This window comes from Macrobrachium nipponense, chromosome 33 (genome assembly GCF_015104395.2).
Source record: "Macrobrachium nipponense isolate FS-2020 chromosome 33, ASM1510439v2, whole genome shotgun sequence".
Classification (NCBI taxonomy): domain Eukaryota; kingdom Metazoa; phylum Arthropoda; class Malacostraca; order Decapoda; family Palaemonidae; genus Macrobrachium; species Macrobrachium nipponense.
The window spans coordinates 26,559,042-26,586,145 of record NC_087219.1 but is presented as its reverse complement, the minus strand read 5'-3'; the positions used below and the strand labels follow the sequence as shown (position 1 = coordinate 26,586,145).

Below are 27,104 nucleotides of genomic sequence, written 5' to 3'. Positions count from 1 at the left end.
GGTTTTTTGTACTTCATATAATATTATATCACAGTATAAAATCTCCATTGAATTCTTGAGCTTATTTCTTAAATTTATCTCTTATACTTATCAACAAATTATCTTACAGAATACAACATGAGCCAATATGGCTTAAACGAAGTCCAAGGAAAGACAAACTCTCCTCTGATGCCCACAACATTAACCTGTCATTTGCACCAGAGAAGGTGAATGTGTAAAAATAGCTTATAAACTAAATATTCTAAAGTGGAGAGTAACCAGACAAATGGTAATGCTGTGTGACGAACTGAGGATGTGACGTTTAGATTAATCAAACAATTTAGTACTAAGGTAGCGATGGTAATTTAGACGCCCATATCACACGTCCCACTAAACAGGATACCTGCTTAAGTGGGACACTTGATTCTATTCATTAGGAAAGCAGTCACGGAAAATCTATGACATGACGACGTAAACAGTACATAATGAATGCAAATATGCATGCGTGAAAGATTTCTGTACAAAAAATGCTTACAATTTGCACCACCCTTGTCAAATACAACTTCACTCTCCACTATAAAACTGACGCCGTTTTCGAAGGTTGAAAGTTGTGTCAGAGTGGATGATAGCATTTCCAAAAGTCTACCAAAAGTGCGACATATCTCCTTAGCATCCTACAGCATAAATAGACTGAATTAACCTAAAATCCCTCCAACCAAGTTTACTGAGCTGCCACCCACTGCTCTGTTGGAGGCTCTTCGTAAAATCCTTTGACTCTGAGGTTCTTTGGGTCAAATGGTGGTCGAATGTGAACGGTTGCATCCAGGAGTTCTCCTCTTGATTCAATTTTCCACGTGCCAGTCTTCAAAAACTCGTTGGTTATCTTTTCTTTGTCGGGCCTTTGCACGTAACCGTACGCGAGAGCTCGGCCTAGGAAGAAGGTGAAGTCTGCTCTTCTGACATAGCCAACCGGCTCTCCATCTCTCCAGATACCTTCCAAGCCCCAGAGTGGCTTTGTGGGGTCATCCAGGGTGATGGTCACAAGCTTCTTCCTGATACCATGCAGCTTCTGTTGTTCTATGGCCTCGCGACCCAGGAAATTGACGTCTGTTTTCAGCTTGCAGGTGAAAGCCAGCCCACCTTCCAGAGGGGTATCGTCGGGTCGGACATCAGCGTGCCAGTGTCTGTAGCCCTGTGATGATTATATCATATTGCACGTTTAAAATCTATAAATATAATGGCTCCACATTTAGATGACGTAACTTGTTGTCATATATATCCTGCACACTCTAAGGGGAGGGAAAGACCATTCATATGCTTACTGGAGTGTAGATTCATGACTCACAAGCCTATAACGAAGCCTAGTATCTGTTTAATAGGAGTAAACTTACTTGTTTGTATATTAAGTAAAAAAAAAAAAAAATAGAAAAAAACTCACCTTTTCACATGATAAGGAATCGATGGCCCGATAGCCAGCATTGACTAGACCGAGCGGCTTGCCAGCCGCCATCAAAGCTTTGTAGACAGCAACTGCAGATTCATTGGGAATATGTAGTTCCCAGCCTGTTCAGATGAGAATGAAATGAGCACAACCCAAAAATAATTAACCTTCATTCATTTGACTCAGTTTTGTTTTGAATCTGTGGGTATTTACTAATCGTTCCCAGTATTTTTCAAAGAGCCATCCTTAACGGAAGCGAAATAGTAACATTCAGACTTTTAAAAAATCTTACCCATTTCCCCCACGAAGGACAGCCTCAGCGCTCTCACTTTGTGACCGGCAACTTCGATGACTTTGTGTGTGGAGAATGGGAAGGCCTCGTTGCTGAAATCAGCGTCAGAAACCATCTGGAGGATTTCCCTGCTGTTGGGTCCTTGCACGGACAACATGGCCATATCGTCAGTGTGATTGACCAGCTGGACATCCCATTCGTGTGTCCTCAGTTCCTTCAGGACGTGCGCCAAGTTCTGAAGAGCTGCCGCGCCTCCTGCCGCCAGGTAGAATCCTCGACCGTCGAACGCTGGGTCGCATGGCGATCCCTGGCCGCCTTCGCACACGCTCTGGAAAAGGATTCCGTATTATTATCATTAATTAATATGTAGTGTTCATAAACTTCATCAACTCTTATGGTGAAACGGTGCACACAGTTGTCAACGTACTTTGCGGGTTTTCGGGCAATTAGTTGCTCTTACGATAGTAAACAGGGAAGGAAAATTGTCTACAAAAATCAGAGAAGGAGGACAAACGTGAACTTGACAATGCAACACATTACTATCCTCATATCTTAATTACAAAGTAACACCTTCTAATTTTTTCCTAATGGTCAGTCATTTCACCTCCTTAATTAAGGATCTGCTTACAATATTACCATAATATTAAGCCAGGTTGTTTTAGGCTCCTCCCACTAAATGATGCCTTGGGTTTCTTCAAGTACATCGTCTGACAACTCTTCAAAAGCAACATTTTTTTTTTTCTTTTTTTAGCTGATAGGTAAGATGGGCGCAAGAAGAGTAGGGGCAGTTAGCTAGCTAACCATGGTAGGGAATAGTTTAGAAAGTTAAGTATTAGTAAGAGTAATGTCAAGTGTGGTTTATCCTCAATTTCATTTGGGTAAGGGTACAATTTTTCTAACTAATGTTAACATAATACAATAATGCTTTTACATTATATTAACATGGTGAATTGTACAGATGACTTATTTTGAATTTTATTTCTTCATAGCATAATCATATTTAACAAAAGTTCAAAGCAACATCGGAAAACAAAATCTCATTTCTCAGATTTACTCACGACAGTCAAATCAGCTTCGATGCCTCCGCTCTTGTTGAGCATGCAGGTGTAGACTGTGGAACCCACATCTTTCCTGACATCGGCAGAGAACAGCCAGTCGGCTGCCTTTTGAGCGTCGGGTCCCGTGACATAGAATTTCCCGAAATATGACATATCGAACACAGCTGCTGCATTGCGGCATCCCAAGCATTCCTTCTCGATCTGGGAGGAGAAGTGATTGGAACAATTTACGTCAAAAGGCTGCACGCAAAAAAGAAAGGAAGAAAGAAAGAAAAACTATTTCTACATTTTCTCTATTACACTGAAACATGATAAACCTCAAGCATTCCTTCTCGATCTGGGAGGAGGAATGATTGGAACAATTTAGTTCAAAAGGCTGCACGCCAAAAAAAACAACAACTTTATTTTTACACTTTATACCACTAAAGCATGATGAACCTATATAGCTTAAGAGTCCAGTAATCATCCTACGTTATTGCAGTTTTATGTAGATGGACATAGAAAAATTTACTTGAAAAAGTTTAAATCGATACAGAATTTAGTGAGTAAAGCAATAAAAGAACAGACTGATATTTGAAAATCTATCCATTACAAGCTATTAGCATATCATGTTCCATTCATAGACCTAGAAAAAGCATACGACAGAATCCCAAGGGAAGTGATGTTTTGGTGTTTAAGGAAAAGGAGTCCCAGAAAAGTTGGTTAGGCTGGTCGAGATGATATATAAAAGAATGCGCACAAAAGTGATAACAGCAGTTGGGGAAACAGAAAACTTTGGAGTTACTACTGGATTACACCAGGGGTCAGCATTAAGCCCATTTTTGTTCGTACTGAGTGAAGCGATAAGGAATGAAGGGCTGTGGGAATTGTTCTACGCCGATGATCTGGTGATGACTGCCGAAAATGAGGTGGACCTACAGAGAAGAGTTGGAGAGTGGCAGGAATCTTTAGAGAGGGGTGGCTTAAAGGTGAATGTAAATAAAACAGGAGTTTTGCTCAGCAGTATGGGAGATAGAGACAGAATAGTAATACAAGAAAAAAGAGGCTCCATTATAAAACAGGCCGAAAAGTTTAAATACTTAGGATCTACTTTAAGCCAAGAGGGAGGATGTGAGGCTGAAGTTGACAGTAGGATGAAAGCTGCATAGGGGGAAGTGGAGGGAGGTAGATGGAGTAGTATGTAATAAGAAAATGCCAATCAAGCTAAAAAGTCAAGATATATAGCACAGTGATAAGACCAGTGTTAATGTAAGGAACAGAAACATGGGCTCTGAGAAGAAAAGAGGAAGTAAAGCTTGAGAGAAAAGAGATGAGAATGCTGAGGTGGATTATGGGAATCACTACTTGAGAGATTGGAAAATGATGAAATAAGAATGCAGGCAGGCTTAGTAAAGATTACAGAGGTGATAAGAGAGTCAGGATTGAGATGGTATGGGCATGAGTCTAGGATGGATGACGAGGAGGGAGTGAAAAGGGCTTCGGAGGAACCTGTTAGAGGAAGAAGATCGAGAGGGAGACAGAGAATCAGATGACGAGATAAAGTGAAGAAAGATATGGAGAGAAGAGGTTTGGTGGAGGATGATGCCTTTGATAGAAGGCAGTGGAGAAGGTGCATCAGGCAACCGACCCCTTAAGGCAGGGATAACGGTGAGAAAGAAGAAGAAGCCTTCCATATTCCCTTAGGGTTTCTTGACTTTGTAAATTTGGCTTTATTCACAATGGGAAGTCACGGTGTGCGTGTGTGTGTGTGTGTGTGTGTGTGTATGTATGTATGTATATATATATATATATATATATATATATATAGATATATATATATATATATATATATATATATAAAATCACAGTATAGGCACGTAACTTTATTATATAAGCGACTGCCCAGGAAAATCATAGGCAGAAGGTCAGTACCAAACACTTTTTCCTTTATTCAGGCATCGTCGGGCCACAAATGAAATGCAGTTGGAAAGAAGGTTACATGAGAAGCAAAACGACCAAGAAAACCAGAAGATTAACTGTCAAAAGGTTAAAAAATCAAAGAGATAATGCTGGATAATCGAGGAACACGCAGTCAGAGACTAAAACTATTGTTTTATTTTGTGACCACGTGATCTCCGATTATCCTGGATTATCTCTCTGATTTTTAACCTTTTGACGAGTAACCATCTGGCATTCTTGATCTTTTTGTTTACCTTGTAACCTTCTTTTCAACTGCATTTCATTTGTGGCCCGACGATGCCTGAATAAAAGAGAAAGTGTGGTACTGACCTTCTGCCTATGATTTTCCTGTGGTAGTCGCTACATATATATATATATATATATATATATATATATATATATATATATATATATATATATATATATATATATATATATATATATATATACTAGCTGGTTACCCGCCTTACGGGCGTGTCCCAGCTAGATTGGTCCGTGTAACCCAGAGCGTAGTTTATGAAAAGAAAATAGTTAAACCAAGCCACAATTGAATACAGTACCACGACCTGAATTGTGAGGAATGCAAATCTGACAAAACAAACAACATCCTTGAAAATGAATATCAAAATGAAGCATCATAAACATATGGAAAGAAAAATTCTTGGTGTTGGTAGAGAGATTCCAATTCACCAGAGAGCCTTTTGGTAGACTATGTTCTTTGTTTTTCCCTCTGGTGACAAAATGAACAGGCGTTCCGCAGAGCCCACTCTTGAGCACACCACATGAAGCTGCCCGTGAGAAAAGCAAGGTTGCTCCAAGTTGATGCCAGCCGCTCTGAGAGAGACTGTCCCTGGGCTTTATTGATAGTCATGGAAAAAGCCAACACGACTGGGAACTGAAGGTGCTTGAAACTGAAATGGAAAAGAAAGAAAAGAGAAAGCTCCTTTCTCTGACTCTCTTTCTGTCTCCAACCATCACTGTCTCTTTCTTCTCACTAATACCAACTCTCTGTCTCTGTCTCCAAACAACTGCTCTTCTCTGTCTGTCTGTCTGTCTCTCCCTCTCTCACTTTTCCTTTTTTCTCCTACCTAACACTCCCTCAATTCGCTCTCTCTTTCTTCCCCTCTCGCTCCTTTCTCTCTCTCTTTTCCTCTCCCTCTCGTTTTCCTTTCTCTTACTCTCTCTTTCTCTCTCCAACAATCATTGCCTCTTACCCTCTTTCTCCTTAGTAATACCAACTCTCTCTCTCTCTCTGTCTGTCTGTCTTTTTTCCTCTTTCTTCTCCCTAACACCCCATCTACTCTCTCTCACTCTCTCTCCCTCTCAGTTTCTCTCTCTGTCAACCCCCTTCTAAAACCACCCTCTTTGATGTCATTGATGTTTACCCTTTAGTATTCTTTTCCAAATGGTAAGTCATATGTATATAGAAATTTGTAAAGTAACTAAGTCTACGGGCATAGCCAGTCCCGTTTCACGGGCAGAACCAGCTCTGTTTCAGGTAATCCCTTCTCACCCTTCGGAGGGGGTTTGGCGGGAGGGAGTAGAAATTTTGGGAGTCCGGGCCCCCGAATGTAGGTCTCGACCTTCCTGGGGTGGAAACCCAACTCCGTTCCGAACCTCAGTCCCGACAGACCGACGGCCTGGGCGCCCATACCAATCATACATACATAAACACATTGCCAAATATATAATATATATATATATATAATATATGTAAATAGATATATAATATTATTAGATTAATATATATATCATATATATATATATTAATATATATATATATAATATATATATATATAGTTATTATATTTCATGCTGATGATACAGAATAAGCCAATATACTAATCTTGAGGAGGTTTGGCATAGATCTGACAGTTGATGTCAATGATGTTGGTATATTTGTGCCGCCAGTTGTAGGTTTAAAACCAGTGAATCAATTAATCACATGAGGGAAGAAGGGAACAGGGGAAAGAGGATGTGAGAGGAAGGCGTGTGAGTGGTAATATCTAGAAAATCATAAGAAGCAGAAGAAGAAGAAGCAGACAAAGTTTAATGAGCTTTCATCGACACGGTGAGAATTACTGTAAGAACTCCCTATGCGCAAACAATGAAAAATCCTTGGCTTTGGACCTTAGTGGCCCTTAGAACTAACCACTGCATGATGTTTGGGGAAGTCGAATGAATAATCGTCGACCAAAGCATCCCAGTATCTCCTGTCGACGTTCTGAGGCGTGTCATAGGCGCCATACCAGTCGTATGGCTGGGTAGGCGTTGGGTGAGTGTTGAACCATCCTGGTCTCTCCCAGCCGTGGCGTTCCTGGAAAACGCAGCCCTGCTCCTCTAGGATCTGAGGAAGGTAGTTTTGAGTTCTAGTATAAAATTCTATAAAAATGGCCATGAAATCACTAAAAGAGCAAAGATTCATACAGGACAAGCCTATGGCTAAGGGTACCAACTCGCATGTGGAAGAGGAAAGAAGAGGCACAATTATGAATTAACAGAGGACAATCAACAAGCTGATGAAAATATACATAACAAACAACAATATAATTCAAACGAATTAAGGAAATAGTATAAGGTGTCTCCAGAATGACCTTTTATGCCAGAAGACTAGACGGACAACCTTCCAAAACCAACTAAACCTTACCTCGTGCAAGGGGGACATCCTCTGCCTCCTGGCTGCCAGAGGTTCGTCATGAGGAAAGACGATGCTGTAGTTCTTAGCATAAGACTCGTGAGATCTCCCAATGACCCAGTCTTTGTTCGAGTTTAGGGGAGTGTGGAATCTTGCAGAGTAAAAGGAAGAAACTGTAAGCCTGAATATGACGAGGAATCTTGTAGATTTATCACAGTTTTATACAGATATGTCTTATGGAACACTTGGCGACTGTTATGAGCCTCAGACTGCATGGATTTACTTGCATTAATATATTTTGTAATTTTAATGAACCCCAATGCCCTATTAAATTTTGGATTTCTTAACATTTTGGATACATCTGTCACTACAAAGACAGGATCCAAACGAAGAATGAAGTGGAGAAATTTTGATACCTGCGTCCGGAATATCAGAACAAGTTAACGTTATCCAACTGGCCTCTTTCGCGGGGCTCAGAATGTCTTCTTCTGGTTCTCCACTTGGATACTAGGCTTTGTAGCGACAATTACATCCAAAATTTGAAGGAAATCGATTAGTTAAGGAAGGCATTGTGGTAACATACTTATCAGATAGAAAAGTACCAGTGGAGTCTAAATCTATTCTGTCACTACTCCAAAAGCACCTTTCAGAATCATTACCTCCTGATGTCGTAACCGAACATGTCAAATTCGGGTCTGCCGTGGGCCACCCACTTGGCTATCTGATCTCCACAGCCTCCGCCCAGCATCATTCCGGAGCTGTTGAAGCCACAGCAGTGGAAGAATCCCTGGACGTTCGGGTCCTCACCTGAGTAAACAGAATCCCAGTTATTATAGTGCCACTCAGTGGGAATTATGAATACTCTTCTACCAACTGACTACTGTACCACAGAAGCTTCTAGAGATATTATGGTGTCCGAATCATGGATGCTCCTTTACTAACTTTATATTTTTCAGAAGCTTTTAAAGTCCTTTTAGTGCCACCATCAGTTAAATCGTGAATACTCTTTTACTTAAGGAATTCTATACTCAAACTTGCTAAATCCAGATAGAACATGTTAGTGATATTACTGATAAGCAGTTCAAAAAATTCCGCAAAGCTAAAGCTTTCACAACTGAATTTTAATCTTATTGTTACCTAATTTCGTGATATGAAGGCGACATACTACAGTTCAATATATTTGCAAATTCCCACACTACCAAAAGGTAGTACATGAAGCAAAGTGTAGCTATACAACGTCAGAAATAAAAACAAGATTTTGAATATCACTACTTGCACTCTCCTTTCAAGAGATGAGTGGAAACTTTGATTTTTGAGCACAGGATCTCTCTCTCTCACTCTCTCTCTCTCTCTCTCTGACTAACTTGTATAACTAGTACTATCATCAGCAATAATTTTCACGCAAGTGATATCTGAAAACTACTTGATCCATTTGTATAAGATCTCTCTCTTTACTATGGTAAATCATTTGCAATGAATCTGAAAAACTGCTTGATTTATAAGATCTATTTCTTTCTCGCTCTCTCTCCCCCTTTATCTGTCTAACCTTCTGTCTGTTTATATCTCTGCCTTACCCATGAGAGGCTTGTGATCTGGGGTGAAGGACTCGGGTCCGCAGACGGTGGATTTAATACCAGTTTGTTCCAAGACGGGTACGCGGTTCATGGCACCCTCGATGTGCGCGCTGAACACGTCCCAGTCGAGCTCGTACAGACCGAAGGCGAAGTCTCTGTCCAGCTGAAGGAGAGAAGAAAATCAGTCGTACGGCGCAAGCCAACCGCTTCATGGCACTGCCTCAGTAACAGAATAAAGGGGACCTTTCTTAGAGCGACCCCCAGCAAAGTCTGGGGGATCGTTATCCAGAACTAATATTTCTTTGTGGTCATTATCTTTGTGATATTTACAGTCTTTTGTTTTTAAGGTCATCCCCAACGGGCTCGTACTAAACACTCCGCACAGGTGGATACACGCCGGGTTAAAACCCTTGTGGGTCACTATCCAGGAAAGATCCCAAAAATGAAAGGATGAGTGTTAAAAGTCAAGTAGAAATTTATTGAAAACATTTGGTAAAAATTAGTTTAGAAACATCTCTAACTTTTTTGGGGGTTCTTGTTGCAGAAAAGAGTATTGGCCACGGATTAAAATAAACAGTTTGATGTAACTATTAATTAAAGTAAAGTTAAAGACGTTTAAATTTGTGAAAAAGAAAAACAATGGAATTCATCCAGTGTCAGTCTAAATAATGTAGTAAACAGTATGAAAGAGAAAGCATAGAGAGTAAAACAGTATGACGTTAAAAAGTGTGACCACAACTGTGTTTGTGGAGTGAGCTGTGAACTTCATTTTCTCATATGAAAATGATCGAAATTGATTAAAATGAACCAATTCGTGGTATCTTATGGCAAGGATTGCTGGTGAAATGCGTCTATAGGTTCTATAAGTGTATGAACCATGTTTTGCCTTACCTAACTGGATTGGATTCTTTTATAATTGAATGAACTAGACCTATTTTCCTTCAAAAAACATGGAACCCTTTGTGCCTTGTCTGAGAGAATGGGACCGCTTGAAAATGGTAACAACCAGAATTTATAAAGTTAAAAAGGCATAAAATCTTTTCCACTTATTTAAAAGGATTAAATTTTCTAAAATTTGTAAAAAATAACTGAACTTGTAACGTTCAGAGCAAGGAATGAAATCGCTCTTATCGTATCTAAACGACTTAAGGCATTTTGAAATGGTATAAAATAAAAAATGCGTCTAGAGAAGCTCATGAATCCGCATTACATTACATAAAAGAATTAGACCCTTAACAAATCCTACAAGCTAGAATAGTGTTTAAATATGAGTATAACACACCCCTCTTACCTTACCTAAGTGGATTCGATCCTTTATGAAACTGTATAAGGTAGAGTAGCTTCTAAACAAGAGTATAAGCCCTTTTACCTTATCTAAGACCAAACCCTTTATAAAATCGTATAAGCTATAGTATAACGCGTCTAAATGAGAACAGGAAACCTCTCATACCTTATCCAAGAGGATCGGATCCTTCTCATAGCCTCCGACGGACAGGGCGTCGCCCTGCAGCCGGAGGTAGACGGAAGAATCGTGATCTCTAACGTTAGGCATATTCTCGATCCCTTCTATCCTCTCGGTGACGACGTAGGCGTGTTTCATTGGCGCCAACGGAAGCTCCACGCCAACCATGTTTGCGATGCTGTTGGCCCAGGCACCTGAGGAGAATGATAATAATTCGGGGGTGATGATCTTTCGTTTCTCGGTTCTCCGGGCGATGCTTCGAGGTCATTGATTAATCAAATACAATTAAGTGAGACATTGATTAATCAAATATAATTAGCTGTGTTATTGAGTAATCAAATATAGTTCAATGAGTCATTGATTACTCAATATAATTCATTAAGCAATTGATTAATCAAATGAGTTAAAATAGTCATTGATTAATCAAATATAATCCCTTGAGTCATTAATTAATCAAATATAATTCACCAAGTCATTGATTAATCAAATAGAATTCACAGAGTCTATGAATAATCAAATATAATTAACTGGGTCACTGATTAATCAAATATAGTTCAATCAGTCATTTATCAATCAATATATATTCACTAAGTCATTGATTAATCAAATAAAGTTCAATAAGTCATTTATTAATCAATATATATTCACTAAGTCATTGATTAATCAAATAAAATTCACTAAGTCATTGATTAATCAAATAAACTCCCTTGAGTCATTAATTAGTCAAATATAATTCACTGAGTCATTGATTAGTTAAACTATAAAACTATAATTCACTGAGTCATTGAATAATCAAATATAATTCAGTGAATCATTGATTACTGGTTCCAGACCTGTGGCATTGACCACGGCGTTGGTCTTGATGACGCCATAGGGCGTGTGAACTTCGCTGACCTTCTTCCCTCCTAGAGTCGTCTCCACGCATCGGATGTCATCCACGGGGCATCCTTCGATCACTTTGGCCCCCGCCCGCGTCGCAGAGCGAGTGAGTGCAGTGCAGAAGCCGGCAGGATCGAGCGTACCTGTGTGTGGCGAATATTTTTAAAAAGAGTTGCATCTGGTGAGTCACTGGACTAAAAGACATCTGCAAGTCTTCCAGTAATCTTTAGACCTTGCTGTCTGTCTTGTTCCAGTAATCTCCGGACCTATCTGCCTATTTTGTCCCAGTAATCTCTAGACTTATCTCTCCATTTTATTCTGATTATCTCTAGACTTCTCTGTCTATCTTGTTCCAGTATTCTCTAGACTTATCTGTCTATTCTGTTCCAATACTCTTTAGACTTATCTGTCCATTTTGTTCTGATAATCTCTAGACTTCTCTGTCTATCTTGTTCCAGTATTCTCTAGACCTATCTGTCTAAATTGTTCTAATAATGTAGACCTATCTGTCTATTATGTTCCAATAATCTCTAGACCTATCTGTCTATTTTGTACCAGTAACCTCTAAACTTAGCTGTCTATTTTGTTTTAATAATCTCTAGACTTATCTGTTTATCTTGTTCCAGTATTCTCTAGACCTATTTGTCTATACTGTTCTAATAATCTCTAGACATATCTGTCTAGTTTACTCCAATAATCTCTACACCTATCTTCCTATCAAATAAAACTTATGCCCCCATGAATAAGCCTATCCATTTATCTATTAAAGGCACGCATGGCTCACCATCGCCAGGGCAGTACAGTGTACCGGTTATGTCACCGACGTTCATGAGAGGATAGAGTTCCTTCGTATCTGAAGGATCCAGTATGAAACTCTCGATTCCTTGGGTCCTGCCCATCGTCACGAGTCGCCTGTATTCGTCCAGGCGAGGCTGGAAGGAAACGAGTAAAAGATCTTTAGGGTTTTCGGGTTGTTGTGGAAAATGAGAATCATTATGTGGCTATTAAGGTTGGTTGTGAAAAATGGTAATCCTTATGACAGTTGGGTTCGTTGTAAAAAAAAATGAGAACCATTACGAGGTATCATTTTATTACATGATTTTTTGTTTAGTGGAATGCAAAAAGTTATGAGTATTGTTTTTTATTTATGACGAAGCTTTGAGGTTTAATTTCAATGTAAGAAAGAAAGATATATATCGTAATAATATCTTTTACATTTAGGTTTGACCAACTATAGTCATAAATTATATTAATATTCTCTTCCGAGTATCAGTGTCCTTACAAGAAAATATATGTTAATGAAAATTCTATATATATATATATATACATTATAATATTATATATATATATATATATATCTATATATATATATATATATATAATCACTGTCACAAAGATTAATATTAATTCTCTCTTCTATGATTAAGAAAAGTCGAACTTTTATAATAAAAAAAGAATTAACTTTTAGTACAAAATCTTTATCTTCATTTTGCTCAGTCCAGAATACAGACAACCCTCTTGAAAGAAAGAATATAATAGTAAAAGGGAAAAAAACACATTAATGGAATTCTCATTCATTTATTGTTTATATTATAACTTCTGTAACCTGACTTTCAAGAGCCAGTTTTTTTTCAATATCTCGTATTTCAGGTCTGGGCAGTACATAGAAACTTGTTGGGTGGAAAAAGGACACCACAGCTTGGCAGTATTAAGGAGAGACACAATACTCTATAACCTGTTTGCGAGAGAGAGGGATCATGTTTCTGATGTATTGTTATGTGGTGGGAGAAGGAATACAGTATTCTATAACCTGGCAATATGGTGAAAAAAAAAAAAACAGGATATTAAGGCTTGGTGTTAAGAGTGAAAGAAGTAGAACTATAAAGACAAGTGTCACATAAAATTCTCAAAACTCCGATATATGAAAGAAACTGAACTTCAGACTGACAGTAGAATGAAAGAAACAGACCTTCAGACTGAAAGTAGCGTGAAAGAAACAGAACTCCAGACTGACAATAGAGTGAAAGAAACAGAACTCCAGACTGACAATAGAGTGAAAGAAACAGAACTCCAGACTGACAATAGAGTGAAAGAAACAGAACTCCAGACTGACAATAGAGTGAAAGAAACAGAACTTCAGACTGACAGAAGAGTGAAAGAAACGGAATTCCAGACTGACAATAGAGTGATAGAAACAGAACTTCAGACTGACAATAGAGTGAAAGAAACAGAACTCCAGACTGACAATAGAGTGAAAGAAACAGAATTCCAGACTGACAAGTAGAGTGAAAGAAACAGAATTCCAGACTGACAATAGAGTGAAAGAAATAGAATTCCAGACTGACAATAGAGTGAAAGAAATAGAATTCCAGACTGACAATAGAGTGAAAGAAACAGAACTCCAGACTGACAATAGGAAGTGAAAGAAATAAAGAAACTCCAGACTGAACAATAGAGTGCAAAGAAACAGACCTAGACTGGACAGTAGAGTTGAAAGGAAACAGAACTCCAGACTGACAAAGAGGTGAAAGAAACAGAACTCCAAGACTGAAGTAGAAGTGAAAGAAACCAGAACTCCAGAAACTGACAACAGGTGAAAGAAACAAAGAAACTCCAGACTGAACCCCAATAGAGTGAAAGAAACAGAACTCCAGATGAAGTTAGAGTGGAAAGAAACAGGAAAACTCCAGACTGACAACAGAGTGAAAGTAAACAGAATCCAGACTGACAATGAGTGAAAAGAAACAGAACTCCAGACTGGACAAACAGAGTGAAAGAACAGAACTCCAGACTGACAACAGATGGAAAGGAAACAAAGAACTAACAGACTGGAAAACAGAGTGAAAGAAACAGAACTCCCACTGACAATAGAGTGAAAAGAAAAAGAACTCCAGACTTTTTTTTTGGACCACAGAGTGGAAAGAAACAAACGAGACTGAACGTAGAGTGAAAGAAACCAGAAACTCCAGACGGACAGTAGGAGTGAAAGAAACAGAAACTCCAGGACTGACAAGAGTAGGAAAGAACAAGAGACTCAGACTGACATAGAGTGAAAGAAACAGAACTCCAAGATGACATTAGGATGAAAGAAAAGAAATCCAGAACTGACAACAGAGTGAAAGAAAACAGAACTCCAGACTGACATGAGTGAAAAGAAACAGAAACTCCAGACGACATTAGAGTGAAAGAAACAGAACTCCAGCTGACAAAAGAGTGAAAGAAAACGAACCCAGACTGACAATTAGAGTGAAAGAAACAGAACTCCAAGAACTGACAGTAAGAGAGAAAGAAACAGAACTCCAGACTGACAGTAGAGAGAAAGAAACAAAACAGAACAGAACTGACATAGAGTGAAAGAAAACAGATCCAGACTTGAATAGAAAAGTTTGAAAGAAAAAGAACTCCAGACTGACAACAGAGTGGGAAAAGAAAACAGAAACTCCAGACTGACAATAGAGTGAAAGAAACAGAAACTCCAGAACTGACATTAGTGAAAAGAAACAGGAACATCCAGACTGAACATTAGAGTGAAAGAAAACAGAAACTCCAGACTGCCATTAGAGGTGAAAGAAAAGAACTCCAGACTGACAGAGAGAAAGAAACCCAAAAGAAAGAAACTCTAGAAACTGACAGTAGAGTGAAAGAAAAACAGAACTCCAGACCTGACATTAGAGTGAAAGAACAGAAACGCCAGACTGACAGAGAGAAAGAAACAGAAAACCTCTAGACTGACAGTAGAGTGAAAACCAAAGAAACAGAACTCTAGACTGACAGTTAGAGTGAAGAAACAAAAGAAAAACTCTAGACTGACAGTAGAGTGGAAAGAAACAGAAAACTCCAGAACTGACATTAGAGTGGAAAAAGCAACAGAAACTCCAGACTGAAACAGAGAGAAAGAAACAGAACTCTAGACTGACAGTAGAGTGAAAGAAACAGAACTCCAGACTGACAGTAGAGTGAAAGAAACAGAACCTCCCCCTAGACTGACAGTAGAGTGAAAAAAGAAACAGAAACTCCCAGACTGAACAGTAGAGTGAAAGAAACAGAACTCTAGACTGACAGTAGAGTGAAAAGAAACAGAACTCCAGACTGACAGTAGAGTGGAAAGAAACAGAACCTCCCAGACTGACAGTAGTGAAAGAAACAGAACTCCAGACTGACAGTAGAGTGAAAACAGAAACAGAAACTAAACCCCAGACTGACAGTAAGGAGGTGAAAGAAACAGAACTCCAGACTGAACATTAGAGTGAAACAGCAACAGAACTCGGGTCCAGCACTGACAGAGAGAAAGAAAACAGAACCTCTAGACTGACAGTAGAGTTGAAAGCAACAGAACCTCCAGACTGGACAGAGAGAAAGAACAGAACTCTAGACTGACAGTAGAGTTTGAAAGAAAACAGAACTCCAGACTGACAGTAGAGTGAAAGAAAACAGAAAACTCTAGACTGAACAGTAGAGTGAAAAGAAACAGAACTCCAGACCCTGGACAGTAGAGTGAAAGAAACAGAAACTCAGACTGACAGTAGAGTGAAAGAAACAGAAACCCAGAAACTGACAGTAAAAAAAGAAACAACCTCCCCCCAACCCCCTTCCCCCTTCCCCAACTAGAGTGAAAGAAACAGAACTCCCGACTGACAGTAGAGAGAAAGAAACAGAAAAACTCCAGACTGACAGAGAGAAAGAAACAGAAAAACTCTAGAACTGACAGTAGAGTGAAAGAAACAGAACGCCAGAACTGATAGTAGAGTGAAAGAAACAGAACTCCAGACTGACAGTAGAGAGAAAGAAACAGAACTCCAGACTGACAGAGAGAAAGAAACAGAACTCCAGACTGACAGTAGAGAGAAAGAAACAGAACTCCAGACTGACAGAGAGAAAGAAACAGAACTCTAGACTGACAGTAGAGTGAAAGAAACAGAACTCCAGACTGACAGTAGAGTGAAAGAAACAGAACTCCAGACTGACAGTAGAGAGAAAGAAACAGAACTCCAGACTGACAGTAGAGTGAAAGAAACAGAACTCCAGACTGACAGTAGAGTGAAAGAAACGAAATCCAGACTGACATAGAGTGAAAGAAACAGAACTCCAGACTGACAGTAGACTGAATGAAAAAACTACACTGCATGATAACACACTGAGAGAAACAATACTAAACCTCATTACCAGAGCGAGAGAAACAGCACCAAAACCATCTTACAGACGGAAAGAAACAGAATCCTCGGACAAAAAAAAAAAAAAAAAAAAAAAAAAAAACTCAAAAACTCAAAAACTCACCTTGCTGGAGGCGATGAACAATCCTCCGTTGTTGATCCATCCGGGATTGATCCCCGTCTCGTCCTCGAGCCTCAAGAGTAGTTCCCGTGTGGTATTGATGAGGTGGATCTCGGCGTCACTCGGGCGGAGGCGCCATAGAAGGCCTGCCGTGTGCCAGGTCGTACCTGTTTGTGAAAAGTATCCTGAGTTTCGAATGATCGGAGTAGAAGTTTCCTAACATGTTCTCTCTCTCTCTCTCTCTCTCTCTCTCTCTCTCTCTCTCTCTCTCTCTCTCTCTCTCTCTCTCTCTCTCTCTCTCTCTCTCATTACATTGCAACTTACAATGGATTATTATTTACCTGTTCAATTACGAATGTACGTTTCAAAAGTTGTTAGTCTTTATGAGACTAATGTGATTCATGCCAGATAGCGACAGATGATTATCTCAAATTTATCATTAACTTTTTGCATTAAGTATTATATAATGACTTACTAAAAAAATCTGACAAACTTATCTAGGATTCAGTACATTTGTAAACTCTCTCCTTGCTTGCCGTACCTGCTGTTAATTTATTTGTCTCCAAGAGGACGGTGTTAGTGATGCCAAGTCTCGCAAGGTGATACAATGTGTTACAACCCAAGGATCCACCCCCAATGACCACGACTTCGGCTTCGGAAGGGACCGATTTGTGTCCGGACGAACTCTCCTGATCCTGCGTTCGAAAGTCGTTATGTTAGAGTATTATGGTCTTATATTCTTCCATTGTTCATTTCTAATACTTTTATTATTTATCTAAACAATAAAATTTATCATAAATCGGTAAGATATTCGAATACACTGGATGATCCCGAAACCAGGTAGATAAGACGACTTTAGTAAAATTATAAACAGACTATCATTATTCTATTTGCTGTATCAGTAATTTTTAACATAATAATAATAATAATAATAATAATAATAATAATAATAATAATAATAATAATAATATACTTTCATTTAATTTAATTGCTGCTACAGTGCCATTAAGCTTAAAGTTATCTGTTTCTATTCTTCTGATGTTGCCTTTTTCTTCTTTTTATAATAATAATAATAATAATAATAATAATAATAATAATAATAATAATAATAATAAAAATAATAATAATAATAATAATTTAGGTACAACTGGCTTTAAAAAATAACTGATTTGCAGGGCCCATTATACATAATGTTACCAAAGGATTCCCACCTTTATCGTCTTCTTGTAAGGGACTCCTTCCTTGATGTCGCCGACGGGGACGCTGCTGGTGGTGGCACTTCGAGCGTGGCGGAGAGGATGCCACACCTTGTGCCAACGCCTCAGGGGCACTGTCGCCATCATGGCACCTGTTTGGGGGCTGTTTGTTTGTTTGTTTTGTTTTGGGGGCCTGAGAAAGAGAGAGAAAAAAAGAGTCAAATAAAGGAATTACTTGGGGACTTTCGTTAGAGAGAGAGAGAGAGAGAGAGAGAGAGAGAGAGAGAGAGAGAGAGAGAGAATCATTCAAGGGCATTCATTTGAGCACTGACTCTTGTCAGAGAGAGAGAGAGAGAGAGAGAGAGAGAGAGAGAGAGAGAGACTTAAGGGTATTTACTTAGGCACTGAATTTAGACTTTAAATTGAATAGCTTTGGTGGGTTTTTCCTAAAATTGGAGAACAAAAGCGGCCATAAATGTATAAAAATGTGAAAAAAATTATAAATAAGAAAAATGCGCATATATTTCAGTCGTATGTAAATGAATCGATATACAGTAATTAAATCAGTCAAGTTGCCCAAAGATGTTGGAAAATGGTGGCAATATAATACTTTAAATTCACAAAATATTAAAAAAAATATTGACTTTACTTTCTGTTATAAGATCAGCAAGGAATATGGGGACATTCCCTACATACATACATACATACATGCATAAAGACCAGCATTTTCCTTCCCCCAGTCTCAGAATTCAATCTATTTGTTGTAAAAAGCGATTGCCATGAAGTACTGCGTTGCTATCAAGTGCAGATAACATTTTTATCTTTACAAGTTCAGGGTAGTAGAACACAAAAAACACAGATCGAAGATATTGCCACAATGCTGAACCAGTTGCCAATAGATAATGAGTGGTTGCCAATCAGAGCGCAGAAATCTATCAGGCGGATTACTGGACAGGAGATGATTTACAATACAGAGGAGACTGACTCAAAATGCAGAACAGTGTACCAGTTAAAACTCATGTGAGCCTACTAGTCAGGAACCAATATAACCTATCAGTTAGAACACAAGTGAGTCTTACAGTGAAAGTACAAGCTACCAGTCAGAATACAAGTGAATCTAACATTCAAAGGACAGTCTAACAGTCATAACAGGAGTCTAGCATTCAAAGGACAATCTACCAGTCAGAACATAATAGTCTAACAGTCAGACACAGAACAAGCTGCTGATCAGAACACGAGAAACGCAACCAATCAGAACGTTAGAGAATATGCTAATCAGAACGCAAGATATTCTACCAGCCAGAATCTATGAGACAGGCAGAACGGAGGACAGTCTACAAATCAGAACACGACACTATCAGCCAGAACGTAGGACAATCTACCAATCAGAACGCAAGAGGATTTACCAATCAGATAACAGGATCGTGTACCAAGCAATTTAAATCACAGATAAGTAATGAATTTTTTCTTTTCCATGTTGAATTTCTCATTTCTTCATTCTCCCACCGTCCCCTCCCCCATCCCCCAAGTGTCAACAAGTATCATGATAAAACTCACAGGAAGGATTTGGCGACTTTCCAAGAGGTTATATGATAAACATTGGAATATCCAAAGCGAAAGGATAATTAAGAAGTATGATGAAGAACACTTCTCGGGAGGACATGGTGACTTTCCAAGGAGCTGAATTTAATTAGAAATAAAATCATATTATAAGCTACGGAACATTTACGAGAAGGTTGAATATTCTAATCAATACTTTCTTCAGGATGATTTTGTTGCCTGTGTTTGAGTCTCTTGAGAAAAGAGAAAGTTTACAAATGATTTGTTGTCCTTTGCTGAAGAGAAAATAGTTTTGTACAAGTTAACCTTGGCTTACCAGACACTGATTTCAAGTAGTGGAGCAGATGAAATCATTTTACTCACTAAAATACTCGCATGAAATTAGGTACATATCATTTTCTCCACAGCCACTTTTTGAAAATCACTGGGTGTCGACCCAAAATTCCAAAATGGCTGTCATTTTTCAAGATGACCGCTAGTCAAGGTTTTAGCATGGCACTCGTGCGCCTTTGGTTACGTTTTTATGCAATTATTTTGGTTATACACATTTTAGGCAAAATACCAAGCAAAAGTAAAATGTATGTCTGTTAAAGATTTCATATAACATATATAAAGAAAGATGTTATCCTATATGGCAACCAAAAACCTTAAATAATAATCGCGTCTCAGGATTCAGTAGTCCTGGAAATACGTCTTCCCATTCAATATAATAGCTCGCAAGTCCGTTTCTAATTTAGGTGGCAGTTTTATATTTAGTTTTCGTTCAAAAGAGCGAATGTCAGCGCACAAGCAGGGTACATTGGTGACTTCACGGCTTCATAACTTAGCATGGCGTTCAGTGTCAGCTAATCTTGTTTTACATACGCTGTACCCAGCTTTGCTTCAGTGTAGTTTAGTGTCCCAAATGCTGTCTGATAGCCCCATATCAATTAGCTGGTAGAAAGTATATATCTAGTTGGTAGATCTAGTTAGACAGCCGCGCGTGAATTGACAGGAGGTGCCAGCGCTTGAGAGCCGAGCCAAGGGTAAGTGGGGCTCCACATGGCTTGTTCATGTACTTACCTGGATGGTGTACAGATCACAAGGGACTTAAATGACACTGGAAGAAATACCGTGCCCAGGTGTAGGGTGACCGAACCTAGTTGTATCCTATAAATCAATGTGCATATCAGATGAAGGTGGTAAAAGGGTAGCCCCTAGGCCTTAGTCAATAGCTCATAATGACAAGTGTAAATTCAATCACGGGCAAAAGGAAGACAGGAAAAACGAAGGTCTAACTTCATCCTTGCCTCTGTATACATCATAATCCTGAATATGATGGGTACGTGATGATTTCAACCAATGTGCCATTGCTCCAGAACAATGGTGAAATGCCGCTTAACTCTGACCCAGCAAGGCTGGATGAAGGCAACACCACGACAAAACATGGCAAAATACCACACGAATTGTAGCTGTGGGGTCATGTTAAATAATGATCGTGCAAGAAAGCGAAGATCTACAGTTTTTTTTGAAAATGTGGTACCTGTATAACAGCTCTTCGACAAGTAATGGCTACGAGTCTCGACAGGAAACTACGGGAGTGCTCTTACACACTTAATGATGGTCAATTATTGGCAAAACAAGGTGCAGGTGATGCAATTGCACAAGAGCTGAAATACCATCTTGTATGGTTCACTGGCCTTTACAATAGGGAGAGGGGCCATCTTAGAAATCTTGAGAAAGAATAATGTCACAGTGAAGAACCAGATGCACTGGTTTTATCAGACCTGGTTAGTTATATCATTGAAACCAGCTCAAGTTCGAATGGTCCTGCCACATTTCCTCTCGCAGACAAATCCCAATTATACCAGCAGAGCCTGGAACAGTTGGGCTTTGCCTAACTCACTGTAAAATCAGAAGATTGAAGGATAAATTGTGAGCAGGAATCCCTGGATTAGAAGCTCACAATAAGGGAAGAGATGTGCTACTTGCCTTCCAGAAAGATGTAGCTTTACCCCAACTCAGGTATCTGACTACTCAGATACACTTGTGACTGCTAAAGCAGCAAAGTCCAGGTCTGATGGCACCTTTGGTGAAGGACGCATCAGTGATGTCATGCCTCAAAGTCTGCTCCAGTTCACAAGTATGGTCGAACATGGAGCAGACAGAAAGTCACAGCTAAGGTTTGGCTCATCAAAGTCAGACCTTGCTATTGCTCGGCTCCCACAGTACAGCCGCTTCTCAAAACAGAGGGAAGGACCAAGTGTACTTACTACATCGACACTCAATGGATAAGAAACCCCTTTTCCAGTGTTCATGGTGATGGCTATCTCTGCCAAAACCAGGAAGAAAAACCTAGTATGCTTCATGAGCAGTTCCTATGACAGGGTGGTGGGGATGTTGGCCCGACTGGGAGATACCACTGTCACCAAGATGTAATATTGATAACAGCCCAATAGATATGCTAGAAACAGTTCTCCGGCCTCATAAATGTAGGTATAAATAAAAATGTCATGTCTCTATCTTTCTTAGTTGCAAAGTTATCAAGCAACATGTTTCATGGCGGCCATTTTGTACGCCATCATTATCACTAATGTAAATATAGTGGCAGGAGCTCTGATGATATGTTTGATTAACTCTTCTACGGAGGAAAACATTATCTGAATAATGACATGCATTTATTTCAACAATGATTTACTCAAAGTGTCAGAAATCGAAACAACTAGTGGCCATCTTGAAAAGTGGCGGCCATGTTGAAATTTTGCGTGGACGTCCATAAATCCAAAATACGCCATTACAATGAGCTCTTGTGCCAAATTTCATGCTTGCATCACCAACTGAAGTCTTGTTCTGCCAAGTGGATCTGCTAGCGAAACATGGCAGGCTAACTCCGTAGAGTTTAAAACCATCTAAGTCACCATATTTTAGCCTTTATTATACTTTTCATCTTATATGATAGTTTTACAAACTACTGAGTCATTTTCTGAAATTCTGAATACATGATAAAATGAATAAATATATTATCAAATGATGAAATTATAAGCTTTCAGAAGAGAAGCCAAAATTGTATCTGAGAAAAACTGAAGGAATTGAACAATTTAATGGGGAGAGAGTAGTTTTGCAAAGACCCTTAAAGCTACTGATTACATTGCAGCATGAGGGGCACACTGTAAACGCATCGGTCGTTTTTATAATAATAGTGACGATTGGAATTACAGTTACTTAACTTTTTTCTTTTAACGGTTTATCCTTGGAACTCTTTGTCGGCTACTGATTTCATTTCCACAGTTCCATGCAATAAATGCAAGTTGAGTAGAGTTACACACACACACACACACACACACACACACACACACATATATATATATATATATATATATATATATATATATATATATATATATATATATAATGTGTGTGTATGTATTTATTAATTCTAATTTGAGTTTACAAATGTTCATATAAGACTACAAAACTTAACCCGCAATGATATATTTCTAACACAAACATACTTCAGAATTCCTTATATCCACCGAGTTCCTTCAACAGTCTTTTATAATAGAGTCAAATACAGACTGAAGGTCAAAAAGTGTCGTCACATTTATGAGATAAACCGTTGAAAAAAGTTGAGTGGCTGAAGAGGAGCCATTTGTCTCTTTTATTAAATCAATTGACGTCCACAGTAAGCCACTTGGGTTGCAATGTATGCGGTTCTGAAGATTTTTACATAGATTCCCCTTCTTACCCCAAGGCTTTGCCTTAGCTGTCCATCTCCTTCGATTTTTCCCAGATCCAGATATAGCATCTCAAATGAAAGTTTGCTTTATAAATCAGCGCAATTATAATCTAGGGATATGACGCCGCAGAATTGCTTTATAGGATAAAAACTTTGGAATAACGAAAACAAAGGTCACTGGACACCATAAAACTCTGCTGAGTCGGTTTGCTACATTTGCCTCCCAGTCCCAAGGGCCTGCCAAAGGGCCTGACCCTTGAAATCAAAGGTAAAGGTGTATGACAAAACAGCTTTCATATTAATGCAAGCTGACGAATTGCTGGGAACTTTCCCTTCTTTTCTCTTAACACACAGGAAGCAAAATCATTTCATGCTGTAGAGATCATAAAATTCTTTTACGAAAAAAAAAAAAAAAAAAAGATTGATCAAAATGATAGGTACCCTTTCACTAGAGAGCTCTTCAGCTGATAATGTCATTTTGTTTTCAATAGCAGCATTAGAAGAGGATTAAGCAATTTCGCATACATATTTTCATGGCATATCAATGAAACAAGATATTCCAGTGATCGGGGTAATTCCAATCTCGACAACAACTTATGACCATACCAGGTTGTGTTAAATATGTTTGTTGTACTGTATATGTATGTATATATTAATTTATTTATTTTCTCAATAGACATTTAAACATATTGTAATTATCTTAACGTACAGAGATTGTGGTAAGCACTATGCGTACACTATGTAGGTACAAAATCAACAAACAATATTCATACGGCAACTACTGATAATTGCTATTCATGATGAAATTTGTAACACATCAATCATAGAACGGTAAGACTAACTAATACTCGTCATCGATTAATCAAAAGCTATAATGATTACGATAATGAACATTATTAACAGACGAATAACGTCTAAAAATCGAGATTAACATGACATCAGCAATGAACACCATTCATCTGTCAAAGAGATGGGAAAGTTACAATTCACAATCCCTGTTGCCTCAACAGCAGAAGCAGAGACCGCAAGAAGTGAAAAGAAAGAAAGAAAGAAAGAAAGAAAAAACAATATGAAAAGAAAGCGTTATCCGGGGTGGATTTATTTCTAAAATAAAACGCGCAAAGGGAGAAGGACGGTGAACAAACTGTTCGACTATGGCTCTTAGCCAAGGGGTGAAACTGTTCGATGAAGAGAAAGGCTTGTTTTTGTTTGCTACACTTGGGTGTCGGCTACCTCTCTCTCTCTCTCTCTCTCTCTCTCTTGTACTCATTCTCATGTCGTTTCAAGCATTTATGCGAGAATTTTTACACTGATATTTTTTACTCTCTCTCTTTCTCCCAACGCCATCATGTATCGATTCTTACTTCGTTTCAAGCTTTTATGAGTTAATATTTACAGTGAGCTATCTCTAGATATCTCTCTCTTCCATGAGCATTAACAGTTATAGTAAACACGATTTCGAAATTATTTTAATAATAAGAAAGTATTTTTTTTTCAGAGTAACATTCTGTAAAAATGTTTGTAAAAGCTAAATATATGCAAATATTATTTTTCCCCTTCACATCGGAGTCGTAGTTTGTGTTTCATATTTCTGATTTTTTTCTTTTTGAATTCTGATAAGCATTCGTCATTTTATTCGCTATTCCACACTTCAGGATTATATAAATTCCTGTCAATATTTGTCAGTTCACAGCCAAATCCAAATACTATTGATATTTATAACCAAAAAGAGTTTTCCTTTAATAAGACAAACTTCATCTTGCATTTTTGTTTTGCTCAGCCATAAGCCTCACTCAATTTTACTCAGCGTACATCATTAGAATCATTACTCTACATCACAACATGAGGAATAATTTCTTAAAATTCAGTATTTCACTCCGAATTAGATCTTCACCAAGAATATGGTAATTTTAAACTTACTTGTCAAATCTTCAACCTCCCCTCTAGTGAGGACAGACCTTATACAAAGGCAACTAGTCTTCCAACTGAGCGTTACCCCAAACAAACGCCCTCAAATAATATTTTCCTCCGGGAGCTCGCTTCCACACTCGACTGTAACGTCACCTTGAACTCGGAAACCGATTGGCTCGGTGACTGACACACCCCCGCGAGTCGGGCGTCGCTATTGGCTGCTGCCGAGAGAGTAAACATCAGCCAGTGGGAGGGTGTTAGGTGGTACCTTCTGTTGTGTTTCGAAGAGTCGTTTTATTGCTTTTATTCGGCGACTTCTCAGAGCCGCCTCGGAGACGCATGTTAAGTAGCTGATTTGTTACATCAGTTACAAATAAAAGCAATTAACTGAATTACGATTAAACCCCGTCTATCGCAGTACTATCCAAAATTACGAAGGAAATAAAATCCGTGGTAATTGTTTTTCGAAGCATGTCTTTTTGTTATCAAACGATTGTTTTATAACGACGGTTTAGAGACGCTTACGTAGCAACTCAAGCTTTGACCCCAGAATCGATGCAACAGAGAGAGAGAGAGAGAGAGAGAGAGAGAGAGAGAGAGAGAGAGAGAGAGAGAGCCGGCCTGCCTCTCCTTTCACACTTAATTAATTTAAACAAGAAATCATAAGGCCAGTGTTTGAGTGCCTGCGGCGTAACGCGTAACACACACACACAACACACACACACATAGAGAGAGAGAGAGAGAGAGAGAGAGAGAGAGAGAGAGGGACATATTACATGGTAATGATAAAGCGAAAAGGTTGGGAAATAACCGGTTTTCACCGGTCAGATCCAGTTACGGATTCCGTCGTTATCGTATAATACGAGAAAGAATTTCCTGATAAATATCTTTGTTTAAAAATGCTTATACCTCCCGCAGTGCTTTGCCTTACAACATTAATAAGGTCTTTTACTAATATAAAGTAACCTGGTAGAAGCATTCATATCTTTGTATTATTATTGTTACTATTCTTATTATTATTATTAGTCGAAAGTTGAACATTATCCATATGGAATCAGTCCAAAGTGGCCAATGAATTGAAATTCAATCTCGCACATAATAATAATAATAATAATAATAATAATAATAATAATAATAATAATTATTATTATTATTATTATTATTATTATTATTATTATTATTATTATATTTAGAAGATGAACAATATACATATGGAACAAGCCAACCACTGGCTCGAAATTCAAGCTCTCCAATAATAATAATAATAATAATAATAATAATAATAATAATAATAATAATAATAATAATAATAATAATAATAATAGTATTTAGAAGATGAACCCTATTCATATGGAACAAGCTAGCCACAGGGGCCACTGGCTCGGAATTAAAGCCTCCAAAGAATAATAATAATAATAATAATAATAATAATAATAATAATAATAATAATAATAATAATAATAATATTTAGAAGATTACCCTATTCACTTGGAAAAGCCCACAGGGGCCACTGACTCGAAATTCAATCTTGCCAAGAACAGGAAGTAAGAGAAGGTAAAGGAAAATACAGAAAGAAGAAATCAGTTATTAGAAGAGAAAAAAGATAAATATGCAAGTGAATTAGTAAAATAGCAGGAGAATTGCTTTACGGTAGTAATACAGGGCATCTTTGCTAGAACTGTTCTAAGTTCATAATTTCATTCTGAAGCCTTTTCAATAAAAATGTTGACTTATTAAAACGAAAATAGTCTGGAGAACTCGAAAGTTGAATTTAAGAACTTTGAAAAGATTCACTGACACAATGACCCAACATTCTGACCTGTGGAGACTCGAACCTTCACTTTAGTCTTCTGTGAAAGGTACGGGTATGGTCAGTTCTTGAATGGGTGACCATCCATTTAGGCCAGATTCTGTCGATCATCTCTGTGGCACGGGGGATGTGGCTCGCAACTTCACCCGCGAAGTGAATGTAAATACAAGATTTCAAAACGAGGTCGTTATTCTTTACAACGTTTTTTCTCGATTTGTTTCCAAACTTGTTTCTTCAGAAACTGGAATGAATCCTGTGCTTTCATGGCCTTCAAGAAGGTCACTTTAGTTATTGGTTCGATCCCGTTATTATTATTATTATTATTATTATTATTATTATTATTATTATTATTATCACTCGGGAGATACAGCCCTATTCATATG

General features: G+C 38.3%; 1 protein-coding gene across 1 annotated transcript; it reads right to left on the bottom strand.

The window, feature by feature from the left end:
• LOC135203035 (sarcosine dehydrogenase, mitochondrial-like) lies at positions 1-25,077 on the bottom strand. Its single transcript, XM_064232616.1, has 15 exons — positions 24,921-25,077; positions 17,741-17,918; positions 17,071-17,224; positions 16,533-16,696; positions 12,043-12,190; positions 11,213-11,401; positions 10,368-10,573; positions 8,918-9,080; positions 8,003-8,150; positions 7,356-7,494; positions 6,861-7,055; positions 2,771-2,971; positions 1,713-2,040; positions 1,418-1,542; positions 1-1,171 (listed from the first exon to the last, which is right to left on the bottom strand). Exons 2-15 carry the CDS (start codon positions 17,870-17,872, stop codon positions 701-703), a joined length of 2,763 nt encoding a protein of 920 aa, XP_064088686.1. The 5' UTR covers positions 17,873-17,918; positions 24,921-25,077; the 3' UTR covers positions 1-700.
• Positions 25,078-27,104: the final 2,027 nt, after the last annotated feature.

Bases quoted from the DNA above. Each gene is read 5' to 3' on its own strand.
- LOC135203035 (XM_064232616.1), bottom strand. From the start codon at position 17,872: ATGATGGCGACAGTGCCCCTGAGGCGTTGGCACAAGGTGTGGCATCCT. The intron at 2,972-6,860 runs GTTAGTTCTAAG...TTCTCCTCCCAG, and splicing joins TCCCCAAACATCATGCAGTG to ATCGAGAAGGAATGCTTGGG. The intron at 1,543-1,712 runs GTAAGATTTTTT...TCATCTGAACAG, and splicing joins GTCCTTCGTGGGGGAAATGG to GCTGGGAACTACATATTCCC.